At 36.0% G+C, this 18139-nt stretch overlaps 1 protein-coding gene across 2 annotated transcripts in view; it reads right to left on the reverse strand.

Moving 5' to 3' along the window:
• Positions 1-1848: 1848 nt before the first annotated feature.
• Positions 1849-18139, reverse strand: part of LOC131066712 (xyloglucan endotransglucosylase protein 2) — a 33882-nt gene continuing 17591 nt past the window's right edge. The window contains exons 1-5 of one of the 2 annotated variants that reach the window (XM_058001542.2): positions 4373-4718; positions 3219-3433; positions 3004-3104; positions 2702-2895; positions 1849-2577 (exon numbers count right to left, since the gene is read on the reverse strand). In XM_058001542.2, coding sequence (XP_057857525.2) covers positions 2178-2577; positions 2702-2895; positions 3004-3104; positions 3219-3399 — 876 coding nt within the window. In that variant the 5' untranslated portion in view covers positions 3400-3433; positions 4373-4718 and the 3' untranslated portion in view covers positions 1849-2177. Of the gene's footprint in view, positions 2578-2701; positions 2896-3003; positions 3105-3218; positions 3434-4372; positions 4719-18139 lie in introns of those variants that run through there. The other variant, XM_059211332.1, reaches the window with a different exon arrangement.

Raw genomic sequence — 18139 nt, forward strand, 5'->3', positions numbered from 1 at the left:
AGAATGAATCCCCTCTTAAGAGCACTACCTAGCTCACATGACTGAGGCCTAGGGGATCCTTTTTCTAAGTAGCTTTCAACATAGAAGAAGAGTCTTGGCTAGACCACTGAGCCTCCAACCATAGTGATAACAAAGAAATGTCTTCTTTGGATTCCCCCTAAAAACACCTACCAATAGAGGGATTTGATTTCCCCCCATGCCTTTGGGCATCCACATGAGACTCTACAAGAATATCGAGCAACAATTCATCATCATTCTCTTCCCCAGAAAACACCCAATCATCAAGATCCTTTCCTTAAAGACACACCCATTGTCATCCTTATCACCGTCAAGAGAAATATTGTAGGAAGCCACCTCCATAGAAAATGCCACTAGGGTTTTTCTAGTCACAAAGGATGATAAAATTTGTCTTTAAGAGAATGCAAATCCTTACCATTAAAAGCCACTGGCAACACTAAACCCACATGTTTGTCTTTTTCACCATCATCTTCCTTGTCCTTTGACTTGCCATCATCGACCCCTATGCAAACTTCCTTGCCTTTGATCACTTTAAGGAATTCGAGTGTGTCTACATCCCCATATCTTTGTTTGAATGAGAAATTCATTCTAACTAGCATATCTTTGATAGTTACTATTAAGAATGATCAAGGTTATTTTTTAACGAGTAGTAAAATATTAAAGCTATTTTTTAATAATATTCTTTCAATTAAGTTACTTGATAGTTCCTCAGTCAAAATTTCATTATCTATAAAATTTATTTTATCTTCCACACATTGCTTTAAAGTTTGAAGCCCTTTTCATAATTAAACAATGATACTTGAGTTTTACCTTTATTGTAAGGATACACATTACACCTTGGTTTATGCATATGATTTACTTTTCTCAAAATATATATTGTACCTAACAAAACTACCACTCTAACCCTTTTGTATTCCTTCAATTACTTAACACACTTATTCACAATAGTTTGATTGTTCCATAAACTAATTAATTTAGAGACAAACTCCCTTCAAACTTTCAAATGAAATGTATGAATATAATTTTTTATTCAAACCCAAAAAACAATTATTATTTTTATTATTATGTTGGATATTTATATTATTTGAGGGACCGCTCCCTTTCAATAAAAAGTATATAGAAACTTACACAGTTAATGTTTAGATTATTTAAAAGTTCCAAACTAGTTCATCTTTGGAGTTTAAAAACTAAATAGGTCCCATTTCAATTCCAATCTGCCTAAATTGCATACATTTAGCCAAAGCATATGATCAAATGTTCTGAAAACATACAAGAGACCTTTTTAATTCAATCTATGTAACATTTTAACTACTAAATATTTTTAAACAATACTAATGCACTATTCATCCTTCTTGATAAAGCTTTAGGAAATACATGACCTTTCTTACCTTGAATTGCCCCTAAAATTCATTAGATTGCCAATGATAATAAATGATTTCCAAACCATAAAATAAACACCATTAAATGAGGAAACACTACCCTTTATAGGAAGACCTAAACCTTTTCACCAATGCTTTAGCCATACCACAACGCTTACTTTTCCTTCATCTAGGTCTAACAATACTGTCATGAACATGAAAGAAAGGCCTATATTCATCTAATAACAGTATTTTATAATTAGAAATTCCTCCCGCAAAACTAAATAAAAGCAAGCCAAACCCACTTTTAACACTAAATTAAAAATAAATATTAACCACAACCTAATACTTGTTTTTTTATATCTCATTTTGTGAGGACTCAAAGCTTGGGTGAGTAACATAAAATGAAATGTAGAAAGAAACAAAGTCCTAACGTACAAGACTACTTATCAACAAACTGAAATTTAACAAATTTGAGTTTAATGATAATATTTGGCAATTTATTGAAAAGCAGTACAATTTAAAATCTATCCCATCCACAAAATGCAGTTTCGATTCCTCAAAAGGAACTTAATAAAAATAAACCATTTGCTGGTATACAACAGCAGTTGGGATGGTCATCTTACATGAATAATATACTAGAATACTAGAGTAGACATACGAATGCTTATTGTAGCTTGGATAATATCATAATCCCTATAATCCATTTAGCTATATAAATGTTTATTTTAGCTTGGATAATACCTTCATCCCTATAATCCATTTAGTTATATAAGCTAATAAGAGCAATAGTAAGCTGTACTAGATGTCACGGTCTCTAGAGCACTCAGGAGACATGACTGGATATCTAACTCTATCACTGCAATAGTTGTAGATTGTATACTTGTCTCTCACCCATCTCAGCCTTCTCCACTGCAATCCATCCAAATCATCAAATTCCTTCTGATCCCACCACCTCCTGCCCAGTGTGGGGCACTGTGAATTCGGTGCAGATGCCTCACACCCATCAACATGGAATCCTTTGTATCCTGCAACAAATGGTGCTTTGCTCCAGTCTGTCTTCTCAAGCCCCCCTCTTGTAGCCCAGTCATCTGCATTCCACAGGCTTGAGTAGATCTTCATCGGCTGATTGAATGGATATCTCACTCCCAAATCATGGCTGTTCTTGAACACTCTGATTGGAACATCATCTACAAAGAACCTGAATGCAAATGCTTATGTTTTAGAGAATAAAATTTAAGCCATATTTGAAAAGTTTAACACAAGGGAAATTGATTTGAATTGGTATAGGTGGAATTTTGATCAATCAAGGAACATAAACTTACACAATTTGATGCATGTTCCAGAGAACAGAGTAGGAATGGTACTCTGTGGTGGGGTCAAACCAGAGGTATATGCGCTGTTCTCTGTCTCCTTTCCCTCCACTGAACACATTGGTTTGGAGAATGTATGGCTGCCCAGATCTGTTTCCTAAGAACTCAAAGTCTATCTCATCATGTTCTGAGTTCTGTGATGACAGCTGAAATTCACAAGAACACAAGTAAATTGTCATGTTATACATGTTCTGGAGCAGAAAAAAGAATTGAGAAGAGTAGAACATGGTTTTTGAATGATTAGTAGTAGTTACATAGAAAGCAGTGACAGTGCCTGCAGAGTCACCAGGAACCAACTTTATCTGCATACTGAAGTGTCCAAACAAGTATGTGCTCTTGGATTGGAACCCAGTACCTGCACCACCTCAAAAGAAAAGACATTACAAAATAATTGGGTATCTGAATTCAAACACCGTTTTAACACAAATCTGCAAATGGTGATGGGCGTGGCAGTGTAAGAGGGTATTACCTGTCCATTTGTCCAGAGAAAGTATGACTTCCTTTCCACCAGTGATGTACTTTATATGATCAGCAGCCCAGGTAGGGACATAGTTATTTTGAAATGGCACATCTATGGGCCTATGTGGTGGGGCAGCCATGGCAGCAGGCACCATTGCTGCTAAAATAAGTAGCCACATTTTGAGCAGCATCTTCACCAGAAACCCCTCACTCTATCAAATGAACCTATAAAACAAAAATTTCAGTACTAGAGTGAATGTAAAACCAACAACAGAATAACTGATTTAATTGCTTTCACTTACTTTTCTAAAGCTTCCTTATAAAATGATATTCTTTTGTAGTGTATACCACTGAAAAGCAATGCAAGAGAAATAAACAGGTATACATTGCTCTTGCCATCATAAATCATTGATGAATTTTATTGGTACTCTAACAATGTTAATGAAACAAAACATTGAATCCATAAATACAATTTAGGTCCCTTTGCTATAGATTATAATAATCTGATATAATAAACTACTTGTCTCTGTCATCTATTAATATTAAGACAGACTGAATCTAATATCTTACTTGCTGAGCAATTCCTTTTGATAATCTACAGTGGCTTTAGAATGGTTTCTTATTTGTTTAGAGTCAGGAAAGCTCAGAGGGCTATATATGAGATCCTTAGTATTTCAAGCATTCGAGCCTTATTTGCTCCATGCATCACATGACATATCATCAAACTCTCCTAAGCACATTAAAATTTCAACAACAAATCATTCTTTCTCCCAAGCCCATAAAATTATCAGCCTTTACACAGTCAGAAAATATTGAATAAGTAGAGAAAAATGGTCAACTTAGTGTTTCATTCATAAGTACTAAATCATAGACATCAATGCCATCTGCACCAGTTTTCTCTCCTTTTCTAAAACCTTCATGCTCCAAAACATAAATAAATTCTTGCACTTAAAACATCAGTAAATTTTGTGAATCCTATTCAATAATTTCAATGTGGCAACAGTTGTCTCTTCCTGAACATACCCAAACATGAAAACAAGTCCTATCCACTAAGACAAGCCAACTGCACACTAGTGACAACAATTGATGAAAATCACAAAAGAAAAAGGGTGAGAGCAATGAAGATTAAGAGTGAGTAGATAGAAACTCAGGAAGCTCATATACCTTGGAGAAAGTGAAGAAAAAGACCTTCAAATGGAGAAAGTGAAGCAGGTCACAACAACTGTTGGAGAGCAACTGAAACAAGGAAAGACTTGGGAATCCATGAGGAGTGAAAGGCCCTTTTGTAATGGGTGATGAGGAACAAAACATTAAATAAAAATGGTTGGTGCCATGGGCAACTCAGCACCAGCACATGCATTCTTGGAATGGTCTTTGTAGTCCTGCAAAATACAGCTAAAGTCTAAAAGACCATCTTTCTCAATGTTGGACACACTGGCCAAGCAGAAGTCTTTTTGATGCTGACCTCCTTTCTTAATGTTGGACTTACTGGGCAAGCATAAGTCTTTCTGATGCTGATCTTCCCCTCACCTTTTATGATGTGTGTCAAATGTTTCTTTGGAAAACATGATAGTTGCACTGGAATACCCATTTATCTTTAATAGATTAATTCCAATTATCTACTGTTTTTCATGTTAATTTACTGTGTTACAAACATGATGATAGTCCTTTATGCAAACAGCGGGTTGCATAATTGAGAGAAGGAATGATCTGCAAACCGACCACCAACCATTACGTGGGAACGTCGGTGATAGACAACCCATCTTGCATGGTCTGCTGTTAAAATTACTCTTTTCAGGGTTACAAACAAAGTTTTATTATCTTATGTTATCATAACCACACATTCTTTGTTTTATATAGAGAGCCAATTATTTACACCCTTTCTAGTCCACCTTTCTTTATTAAAAAATCACCTGTAAAGTTAGGTAATGTTCAACGTGCTCATTTATTATTTGGGCCCCAAATTTAGCCAAAAAAAAAAAATCATCAAGGGAGCCATAAAACATTGAAGTAGAAAGGTTACATGATTATCATCAGCCCCCACTTCCCATCTATCTAATTTTGTTTTAGTATCTCCATGAGTGTATAATTGCATTTAATATTTTTCAATCTTCATTACAAGTTTTTTTTGGGAAAGTTTTGGATTTTTTTTTTAAATTTTTTATTCATAAAAAATAGTGAGCATATTTATGAAAAATTATTATTATTATTATTATTTATTTATTTATTTATTTATTTTTTAATTTTTTTTGCAAAAGTGGCAAGCTGCAGATATATATATATATAAAAGAAAACTGATTCCAAAGCTCAATAGGGAAAGAACCAGGAAGAAAACCTTATATCCTTGCTCAGATACAAAGGAGAAAGAAAAAATGGAGCAATAAGGAACCCCTGCAAACCTCATAAAGGCCATAGATGAGAATAGAGGAACAGGATAAACTAAGAGAAATCCTAGAATCAGCCTCGACAGCCAGTTATCAATGATCTTGATAAAGTTGTGAGGGGATACCTGAGCATTGCAGACCTACCATCACCAATGACCAGAGAGCATATTCGAGTATTTGTAAAGCGCAGAAAGAGGAACACAACCGATTGAATTATTCCAGAACTATAATACCTGTTCAAAATTATCACTGCCACCAAAACTGAAACCAGTTACCGTAGAGACTCCTTTACCAGTACACCAAAATCACCACCACCAAAACTGATACCTGCTATCGGTGAAGATGTGAAACCGGAACATTGACGATATTAGATAGCAGATGGGAGTATCGAACCACAAAGGAAAAAGTAAACAAAAAACCAGTTATGTTATCAGAGCATTAAATACCGAAATGCAGATGTAACCAGATATGTTATACTGGGAAGGACCGGTATGCAAACTAAATTAATAATTTATGGGAGTGCTCACAAAACCGGTTATACAGAGCTGAAATACAAAATGACTCCCATATCGATATTTCAATGACTTAATGAGTTGAATCGGAAGGCCCCAATCCAGAATAGATCTTCAAAATTACATCTCCATATGCCACAAACACTAAGAGCCCATAACCAACAATGATGAGCTGGTCCTTGAACTCGGGGTGAGTGTCAAGGATTACTTCTCCAATCCTTGTAATCTTGACAAAAATCCATCACCGATATTTAGTGCAATGAAGGTCGATATCAAATCTTCAATCAGTGAACCATGGATTTCATTGATTTGATCAAAGGAGAGCCAAGGAGGAGGAGAAATATTGTTCATCTGCATAGAAATTTCATCACCCACTAGCATTACCAGAGAAATAATGGATGACTCTATTTTTCCATGATCATGACCTAAAATTGCAAGGATGGCATGCATTTTAGAGAAAAATCTGCTTTTTAATTCTGGGTTTAATGTTCTCCCAGCATTGCGGGCAGCAATTTGGAAGGGTATCACATTTTGTAGGGAAAGAGACCGCTTTATGCTATCAAATATTGTAGGATATTCCTCATGTGTGAGTAGAAGCTGCTTGGAGAACAGTCCACCCACTCTTGCCTGACCATTCCACAAATCATACTGACGAATGGCATCCAAGAGTTGATTATCATTCAAGTAATTTGCTCGAATCATTTTATGAACGATCTTTTCCAATGGAACCCAAGACTGTAGCAAATCCACTATATTGGAGAGAAATATAGAACACAGTTGTGAAGGAAAGAGAAACCTTTTCTCCCGCGGATACATAATTTCTTCCCCAATAATCCACTTGATGCTTCGTATGTAGTGTTGACAGGAGGTGTTGAAAACAATACCCAACTGATCTTCAATAATATGGTCCTCGAATGGCTTTTCCCAATCAACAATTAACACAGGAACTCTGTAATTTCTTAGGGAGTAGTCCATAATGCAATAAAACAAGGCAAACTACAGAAGCAAGCGTATGCCAGTTATGAGTGAAACACGATAAAAGCACTGTCTATCTTGAAATTCTCATACTCTGCCAAAATCATTTCATATCTTCATTTGTTGTGAAATAAATAGCAGGAAAGGGAAATATGCTTAATACTGAGCTTATTAATTATTCTGCAGGGTGACAGAGGATGCTGCATGTGTGAAATTAAGCATGGAAATGATTTAGATCTCATAAAATTCAAAGGGAAACCACCATCATACTTCCAACATGGAATTGCATAGAAAAAATCTATTATGCCATACTTATAATCCACTTGCTGCAAGTATGGAAAACTTCATTAAATGCTCACTCAACAAAGCCAGAGTAAAATTATTCAGGCGAGAGGTTGATGGTAGGGTGAGTGTGTCAACTATTTAAATATTTTTCCTTTCCTCATTGATAATGCTTCCAAGTTGAAGAAATTTTTCTAACTTGAAATTTGGAGATGCGGAATCCACTACCAGCTTATCACAACCCAAATTGGCTAGAACATTTGCCACTCTATTACCTTCTCCGAATATGTGAGAAATACAACATTCCTCAAACGAGTCTAATAATGACCATGCTTTCTTTAACATGTAGGAAATTTTCCAGTTAAATGAACATTTGGAAATGCAAGCTTTCACTATTATAGAGGAATCTCCTTCAACATGCAACCTGTGAAATCTAAATTTTTTTGCCAATGTCAGTCCATATAGTAAAGCAAGAACTTCTGCTACATTGTTAGTTCTAGGAGGAATGGAAGAGGACTTAGCTACCAAGAGAAAGCCTAAATGATCTCTAATACAAACCCCAATTCCGGAATCACCAAGATATCCCCTAGATGAACCATCAAAATTAACTTGACAAAGCCAACTGAAGGAGTTTTCCATTTAGTTAAGCTTATGTTGATTGACTGACTTTACCTACCAAATGTGGCACAAAAAGAGGGGATAGTAAGATCTTTCCAAATTTTGCTAATGCAGCCATCCCAAGATGAAAAATTAAAATTGCTACTTATATTCTTAATATGAGCATCAACCTATTCTGAAACATATTTATGAACTCCTTCTAAAACTAGATGAATTGGGGATTCCATTTGTCTAAAAATTCTTTTATTTCTTTCCCACCAAATTGACCAAATGACAGTTACCGGAATATATTTCTAGATGCTAGCAAACAAAGATTTTGTGAAAAGAGTAGGCCATGATTGAAAAAGTTCCCATAAAGTATAGGGAAATGGCATAGATATATTTAATTTCTCCATGACATGGAGCCAACATTGCTAAGCAAAAGGGCACCTAAGAAGTAAATGATCCACAGTTTCAGTTTCAGCTTTGCATAGGACACAAGAGAAAGAGTTACTAATGTGTAATTTTTCCAACTTATCACTTGTTAATATCCTTTTTCTTAATGCTAGCCAAGCAAAAAACCTTCTTTAGGAAGTACAACACTATTCCAATAAAATGAATAAGCTCAACTCTTCACTTGTTGATTTTCCATATGTCGGGTACCCACATAACCATCTCTGACTGAATATTTGCCATCCTGAGCTGGAGCCCATAATAGTTTGTCATCTTGATTTGAAATATACACTCTTCTTGAAGATAAGATTTCCCGAAGACTTGACCTTTGATCATCTCTAATCGGAAGATCAAGAGGATCTTTCCAGATAGCTTTCCCAGAAAATATTTCCACCCCACTGACATAATCTATCAAAACCGAACCCTAACATTTTTTTATAATTGGAATGGCATCCAAAAAGAGTTCTGAAAAATTTAAGGGAGGCAGGCCATTCCAGGAATCCTCCCAAAATTGAATGCTCTCACCAATATGGACTTCACAAGAAACATATCTTGTAATAATCTACCTACAAGACATCATGAAGTTCCAAAAGGCTGACCCTTTCAGGGGATCAAGGGTTGTAATGACTCGAGAAGGATTTAAGGAGTCCAAGTATTTTTCTTGCATGATTATGCACCATTTGGTGCCTGGTCTGGAGACCATTTGCCACACAAGTTTACCTCCAAAGGCGATGTTCCTTTTAGATAGATCATGTAAACCAGCACCCCCTCCCCTCTTATCATGAGCCATTTCCTGAATTGAAATAAGTGGAATCTTCTTTTCTTCTCTCATATTATCCCTCCACAAGAAACCTCTAATAAGTTTTTCAATTTGTTGTATGACTCCAATAGGGGCTTTGAGGATAGACATGAAATAATTGGGAATGGCAAACAAGACAGATTTTATTAGGAGTAATCTCCCTGATAAAGACAACCAACGAGCCTTCCATGTGGATATGGCATTCTTAATTCTATCTATAATAGCTTTCCAATAAGCTTTCTTATTGGCACCAACAAAAATTGGAATGCCAAGCTATGTGGAAAGAAGACATTCTAGAGAAAAACCCAATGAATCAACAATATTCCTTGTGACTATATCATTTGTATTAAAAACATATATTTTATATTTTTGCGCATTAATTCTTTGACCTGAAACCGCCATGTAGAGGTCCAAAGTTTGTCTGATTTTCTTTGCCTCCTGAACATTTGCTTTACCAAACAACAGTGTGTCATCAGCAAATAAAGAGTGTGTAACTGACACATATGTACCTTCAATATGTTCACCCCTCTAGAGCTCTTGATCATGCTTAGACTTAATAATTCTGCTAAAAGCTTCTGCCATAATTATAAACAGAGATGGGGATAGGGGGTCAACTTGTCTCACACCTTGCGAAGCAACGAAAAAACCAGCAGGAACTCCATTAATTAACACTGAGAAATGAGCTCCTGAAATGCAAGCCCTAATCCATTTAGACCATTTTTCAGCAAATCCAAATTTGCTCAAGACTTTAAACAAAAAAGACCAATTAAGTTTGTCATAAGCTTTCATCATATCCAATTTGACTACAAAAGTAGATGTGTTGTTGGAGTGAATGGAGTGCAACACTTCATGAGAAACCAAGGCACCTTCCATGGTTTCTCTTCCTGGAACGAAGCCATGTTGTTCTGGGGATATGATTTTGGTTATCAAATTCTGCAATCTCAGATAAATGGCTTTGGTAACGATCTTGTATATTGTGTTACATAACGAAATGGGCCTAAAATCTGCAAAAGTTGTTGGTTCTTTTATTTTTGGAATAAGAGCAATATTTGTAGTGTTGAAGTTTTGAAGGATGGATGAGCTTTTTCTTGACTCCTCCATTACTACCAACAATTCTGAGCCCAAAACATCCCAACATTTTTGCAAGAAAAGAGCCGTAAAACCATCTGGCCCTGAAGCCTTGTCTGGTGGAAAATAATTTTTTTTTTTTTTATCTCTTCAATTGTAAAAGGGGTCAATAGTTGTTGGTTATCCATGGGGAAAATGATATGGGGAATGGCTTTCATAATCTCTTGTTCTTGCACATCAAGTGGAATGTCAGAAGAAGGGGGGGGCAAGTAGGTTCTTAAAATAATTAACTGCTTCATCTTGAATTTCTTGAGCATCACAAAGGAGTTTACTCAAGGATGCTTCCTTAATGGAAAATGTAGTAGAGGCTACCCTCTTCTGCTTGGCTGACATCTGAAAGAATTTGGTGTTTTTATCCCCTTCCCTTAGCCAAAGCTCACAAGATTTTTGTCTCCAGTATTCCTCCTCTCTCTTACAGATTTCTTCCCATTCCATCTGAGCCTGATTCTACTTAGCAAACAATTCTGAGTCCAGTCCATTAGAGATAATCCGTTCATTAATCAAATGCAACTAATTTTTAACAAGTTCATTTTGAGAAAATATATTTTTGAAGACACCCTTATTCCATGTTTTAATTTGGGTTTTAACAAACTGCATTTTTTTATGGAATTTAAATATTTTGGTACTCCTCACCACAGGGGCACTCACCCACCATTGTCGAACCAAAGCATGAAAATGAGGATGTCGGAACCACATCCTTTCAAATTTGAAGGAGGGTCTAAGATTATGTTTTAAAATGGCTACCTTTTTTTCAATGCTCACAAGGATAGGAAAGTGGTCTGAGCCTGTTAAGGGTAAAATATGAACCTGTAAAGAATAGTTATGAGCCCTCCATTCTTGAGAGAAAAGAAATCTGTCTAATCTCTCCATAATTTGTAAGAAATCGAGTCTCCTATTGGTCCAAGTGAAAAAGCCGAATGTGTGGAGGTCTATCAAATAAGTCATTATCATTTACAAATTCTTTGAAATCATCAATCGTATTTATGGGTGACAAATACCCCCTTTTTTCTCATCTAGAGAGGTAATTGCATTAAAATCCCCCCCCCCCCCAAAATGACATTTTGCCCTGCAACTTGATGGATGATTCGAGTGAGAGACGACCATGAAATCTTCTTCTCCTGAGTAGAGGTTGGACCATAGACATTTATCAAGTTAAAAGATATATCATAATGTTTTATGCTAATATGTTGCCAATTGGTTCCTTGTTTTACAAGCTGAGCAATGATCGACTTAGGATTCCAAAGAACCACAAGACCTCCTGAAGCACATGTACTTTGACTGTGTGTTGACTTCCAATTAGGCCATTTGGCTATTGTTTTCTGGAAAACCTCATCTGATAATTTAGTTTCTTGAAGTAGCACAATATCTACCTGAGAAGAATCAAGTTGTGACTTGTTCTCTTCCTTTTGTCAGGGGCATTTATACCCCTGACATTCCAAGATAAGACCTTCATACCTACTGAGGAGAACTGCATTTAGTTCTCCTCGTAACTCTTTTGGAAGTTGAATTTTTTTTATCAAGGGTTGTTTGAATACCGGCATCGATTTCTTCTTTTGTTTTAATTGTTTTCGATTTTCTCCCTCATTTTTTAGGAGTTCTCAATTCTGATTTACTTAGAGTAGGTGTTTGGGAGATGGAAAGGGTTTGAGAAAAATCAAAGGTTCCTTTATAAGATCTTCTTTCAAGGACGAGTTATAGGGGACCTAATCTAATTGTTCTTCTTCTGCTATACTGCTTCCTGGTCTATAGATATCGGTATTCTAGGAAACACATCCAGTTAAAATTGATGACATATATCATCCTCATCTAGACCAGAATGAAATGAAACATAGGATTGCATTTTCTCCATATTGGCATGATCAATTGGCAAAATATGATCAAGTGCAAAAACCTGATTCTTATGTCTCCCAAACCACTCATCAAAATGAGGTTGTGAAATTATCCCCTAGCCCTCAAGTTTAGTTAAATGAGACCTATTGTTAATTTTGTCATTCATACAAGGACCCAATTTATTATCATGTCGTATTGGCTGCATACATTTAGCATACTCTCCCAATATCTCCTCATGTGCAATTTCATCAAACTATTTTGAGGCTACACTTAAAAATAACTCGTCAGCCATTCTTTGAAGTTCTTCTTTTGATTTTTTAGTACATTTAGTCAAATGCAAAGAAGGAGAGCTTGACTCTATATGGGTAAGATCCGCTAAATCATTCTGGAAGATCAGATTTTGGACAATGCTTTCCCTTTTGAAATAAGATTGGAGCCCTTTATGTGAGATACTGCTAGATTTATGCTTACCAAAATGAAGCCTAAATGTTCCATTCAATGAGAAAGTAGCATTGATAGTCTTGTCAAAAAACCACCTGCTATTAAACTCTAAACACTCGTTCCTTTTCAAATTAGATGGAAGAAATGCCTTAAGAAGTGCATCTAGCAATTCTTTATAAACAATCTTAAGATTTATATCATTAAAGTTTTTTTGGTAAGGAAAACCAAGTGAATCATCTGAGTGGGCATTTTTACATACTGATTGGGAAGAGACATTGGAAGTCATCCCATCCTGCACCTTGAGCATTGAAGAGGATATGAAGAGGATATCCAACAAATGTAGAGAGCATTGAAGAGGATATGAAGTGTGATCTTGACACACAAAAATCCTTTGTTGAGCAGAACCCTGACACTGTGTGTTGTAGTGGCCCAGAACATTTTAGTGTTGATCTATATAGGTAGCATTTTGGATTTCTATTTTTTGATCCCAAGCACCCCATTTGCTCTAAATAGAGATTAAATAGGGAAAATACTTTAAGAGGTTAAGAAGGAGGCACACTTATGAAAAATTATTATTATTTTTAAAATTTTAGAATTTTCTTAATATTTTTAGGTAAGGTTACAATATCTTCCTTTATAGTTTAGGAAAATTGAATGTTCGAGGGCCATTGAAAATGGCTTACAAAGGTATCACTGCATTTCTAAGGAGACTATAGATTATTAGAATTCAACCTGTACTCAAATATGTGTTGAGATGGACTTATCTAATGGCCTCATTGCAAAGATACTATTGAAGATGGGTAATAGAAATTGGAGGCAACCTATTGATTATGGGAAAATTGCCTTCAGATGCAAGAGGTGTTTCTCTACAAATCATTTCACACCTCAATGTTAAAAACAATATGTTATTGGGAATCTAGTATCTTTTGGCAAAGTGTCCTAGTGGGCAAGGGTTGGGCCTGATCTTTACTTATTCCTCCAAATTCTTTGCAAGACTCAAATCAATTTCATGGTCCTCTTAAGGAGCCTAAATCTTTCCTCCCTCCTTCCATTGGGGTTCATACTTTGTATTTCTCTAATGTTTGCTATAGAAATGGCACTATGGAGGCTTCCCAACTCTCACAAAAGGCATTTTCCCATCATTTTCCTTGATGGATTCTGCCTTAGTGTATTCTCTCGTGCCACTGGAGACTTCTATGGTGGTGGGGAATGATGATGGCCAAAAAGAAGAGTGTTGCCTTCCAAAAGATCATGGTCGGACTGAATTCAAGACAAGGAAAAAAAATCCTCAACATCAAATGACTTTGATGTTGTCCAAGAAAGGGGAAAAGGTGAAAAATTAATGATTTCAATTCAATCAAATGGTTTGGAAGACAATTTTTTGGTAGTGGCAAGCGTTCCTACTCGCTTGTAGCTTAGTATAGGTTTTGTTACTATAAGTGGCAATAGTAACCTTTAAATTTGGCACCCCTATTAGAGGGTTGATGTGTTTGTTGCTTTTCTTATCATTTTATATATGGGAGTGGACCCCATGTCCACATCTTCTTAGAGATTAAAAAAAAATCATACATTTTCTTACAGATAAAAAAATCATACAAAATAAAGTAACTGAAACATTTATGAATTTTAAGAAATAAAATAACATATAAAAGGTATTTAAATAATTTATTTTTTATGAAATTTAAACATTGTTAATAATACTAGCATACATGGAGGGATATTTATTCTAATCTTAAAGGCACTATGCTGACAATGTAGCATCCTAATGTTCCTAGGGTTTCTTTGAAAGGGCAGAGATTTGGTGATGGCTTCCAAACTTATACTAGAGATTTAGGGACAATTTTTAGCTCTTCTTAAGAAACTAGGGTTAGTGCACTTGGTAGACATTATGAAAATAGTGGTGGAAGGAAGGTCTTTGGGTGGAAAAAAAGAAGAATGAAGAGTTGCATTGGGTGGGGTGACACGTAGGGGAAATTAGGAATGCGAGCAACATAAATGTTAGTGTATCTTTGGACACAAATCAGGTTACTGCTAGGTCTATAGTGTGCTTAAATGAGGAAATAGTTAATGAAGTAATTGAAAATGAGAAATATTTTGTTGAAATGGGCTTGATTGGAAGATTTAAAGGCTATTTGTTGACCCTTGGTGATTTACACAAATGGATAATAGAGTTTTGGAGCCCCATTCTGGAATGAGATGTGTAGATTCATCCTAATGCCTGAGAGTTTTTGAGAATGTTTAGGACAAGAATATATAATTCTATGTGAATTATATTAATAGAGATGGCAAGAGAAGCAATTGCTTTTTCTAAAACCATGGTATTTGGCTTTCAACCCTACCACTGAATCATTTGAGAAGATTCCAATATGGGTAAGAATTCCAAATCTTCCACTGCAGTATTGGTTTGAATCTTGTTTTGAAGTTGTTGGAAATTCTTTGGGTAGATTTTAGGGGTTGGATGAGGGTTCCTTAGATTTTGTTCACACTACCTATGCTCATATACTAGTAGAGATGGATGTGATGAAAGTTCTTCCTATGGATTTAGATTTGAAATTTTCAATTGGAAGCTGAGTGCAACTAGTTGATTATGAAGGAATATCGATTAGATGTAGAAGATGCTTTCAAACGGGACACATTACTGCTAACCATGCTAAGTACAAATTGAACAAAAAGGCAACTTGGTAGAGGGAGGTTTCCCCCCATCATTATGTGGTGGAAAAAGAAAATGTTGATACTCACAAGGGCTGTAATGGTCAGGGAGATGTTAAAGAACCACAGATTAAAGATCCCTCAACTTCAAAGGCCTTGGTAGAGACAGAGAAAATAGATAAAATCAGTGTTAATGCTGGTTGTTGTTCTATTGGGGAGATTGTTGAGAGCCCTGTTTGTTCACAAAGGGAAGAGAGCGGGGAGAGGTGATCCCTTGTTGGTGTGGATGAGGATGGTAGAAATGTTTGTTCATAAAGTTTGGATGAGGGGGTTAGGCCTTCCTTTGGTGATCCTATTGTGGAGTTGCAAGATATAGAAGAACAAGAGGATAGATGGAAAGAAGTGAAGGGAAAGAGAGATAAAAGATCAAAGGAGGGATCCTACAACATGCTTCTTCGATCAAATTCCAAAGATAAAGCAAAACTAAAGACTTAATAATTTGACCTATTAATGGGTCATTGCACTTAGGTGATTTGTGTTTCTAGGGAGGTAGCTCCCTATCTATAGCCCACTTTCGAGCCAAGTTTAAAATTTCATTCCATTAATAAAAAAATATTTCACTGATAAAAAATAATAATAATACTAGCATGCCTATATTTTGTTGGAATCAATGAACACTAAGAGGGGGGGAAGGGGGGTGAATCAATGTTTTACAATTTGCAAACTTATTAAACTATCTTAATCCACCAGATGCATAAGAAAGAAAGTAAAATGCAAAAACTCAAAGCAAACACCCACACAACCATAACACCAAGATTTTTATGTGGAAACCTGGAAAGGGATAAACCACGGTGGGATTGAGTACCCATAATATTATTATACTATGTCCAGAAGTATGATAATATTACATAAGGGGAATGCACTTGCATTCAGGCACACTGCCTAGAGCTCACTACTCAATTACAAAAGGGCTTCAAACCGTAGGAAGGCTCACCGCCTTATAGGATATTAAAATTGATTACAATAATGAATGAACTGAAGTATAGCATCTAACTATGCCAAAATACAGTTCCGGTTAGGCTCAGATTAAGTTCTACAACTCTTTTGTCTCTCTGCTTTGTTATCCTGCACTGTCATGTACATGAACACCAAAATCTTCAATTAAATTCACCAAATTTGCAAATTCGCTCATACACACTTCCCTCACATATAACATACTTCAAAATGGTTAACCAAATCGATCTTATATATCTGCACCAACAAAGAGAATCATTAACCATGTTGGCTTCCAAAAACCGCATAACACACAACATGAAATATGTATCACCGAGTCAGCTCAATCCAGCCACAAATTCAAATGCAAACCAAAACATGAAGATAATAAGCTTCCCATAAGTCGGCCCAATTGCCTTGAGCATGAAATTGATCACCGAAATAAACCCAACAAATCTGCAACACTCGTTACACATAAATAGCTTTGCCCTAACTGAATTATCGGATACCGGACCTCTAAACTTTCTCATGATTCAACATTGGATGTTGGGATCACGAGATAAGATGCCTCAAACCTTGAATCACCTGCCTTGATCACCACAACCAAAATTACACCATCAATAACAAGATGTGCATTATGATCTCATGCTCTATTGATTACTGTGTTCCACCTAGACTTATGCCTCATGAACAATATGACTTCTGGTAAGTCAAATCTATGTACACCGAATGTGATTCCTGAACTGAGTTGCCGTCAATGACAACCCCTAAGCACCTATCATACACTAATCTTCACTGTAACAATGTCTATCTCCCCCTTTGGAATTGATGGCAACACTGTGAAAAATGAATTGTACATTCAAGACAACAAAACTTCAAAATTTCAAAATCATCAAGAATATACAAACTCCCCTTGAGAATTAGCACCATTTTTTGCTCTGCTCTCTCCCCCTTTGACATCAATGCCAATGATAGGAATCTGCCAAAATTGATATACAAAGATATGTATAGTTGCTCACAAAAATTGGAATATGTCTACAAAAATTGTTCTAAGGGACATCAAATGATTATCCCATGCCTTCTTCAAGCTCTCCAAAATGTTGATCACTCTACTGAAAAGGTAGGCATGCATTTCTGCTTGTTCCGGCAGATAGACAGGGAGCAGAAATGCATGCCTACCTTTTTAGTAGAATGATCAACATTTTGGAGAGCTTGAAGAAGGCATGGGATAATCATTTGATGTCCCTTAGAATAATTTTCGTAGACATATTTCATGCTACTCATCAAAGAATCTATCTGTGTAGTGATAAGACTCCTAACTTCTGCTACTCTACCCAAAATTCTATCCTTTTCTTGGTTTAGACTCTTAATCTTGTTCAATACATTCAAAACTTGGGGTTCAAAATTGCTAGCCGGGACTGATTGTGGTGCATATGAATGAGATATTGTTGCTAGCTGGCCTTCACATTCCCTTATTTTCTTGTCAATTCCTATAGTGAACTTCGACAAAATTAGACATGACTTATACATATATTACCACCTTCATCAAGTGCAACAACCAAACTGACTCTATCATCCTCAATCATTTTCAAAAATTATTTTAATCTCATAGCATTAAATTGATTCAAAACTTTAATATCGGTTGCCTTCTGCAATGACTCAAAATGAGAACCAACAATATTCAACATACTTTTAAGCTTACCAGAGGGATCAAATTTATCCGGTTTGAAAGATGGCATGATTTTCTCCAACATGTCTCCTGCCAATGATATCAACTCTCTATCTACAAAATGGGACTTAAGTAAGTCCTTGCTAGCTTTGGCTTGAGTGAGAGTTGCCAATTTTAGTGCTTGAATTGGAGATAAAGAGCTCAGATCGATAGGCCCTT

Source organism: Cryptomeria japonica, chromosome 9 (assembly GCF_030272615.1).
Source record: "Cryptomeria japonica chromosome 9, Sugi_1.0, whole genome shotgun sequence".
In the NCBI taxonomy this organism is placed as follows: Eukaryota; Viridiplantae; Streptophyta; class Pinopsida; order Cupressales; family Cupressaceae; genus Cryptomeria; species Cryptomeria japonica.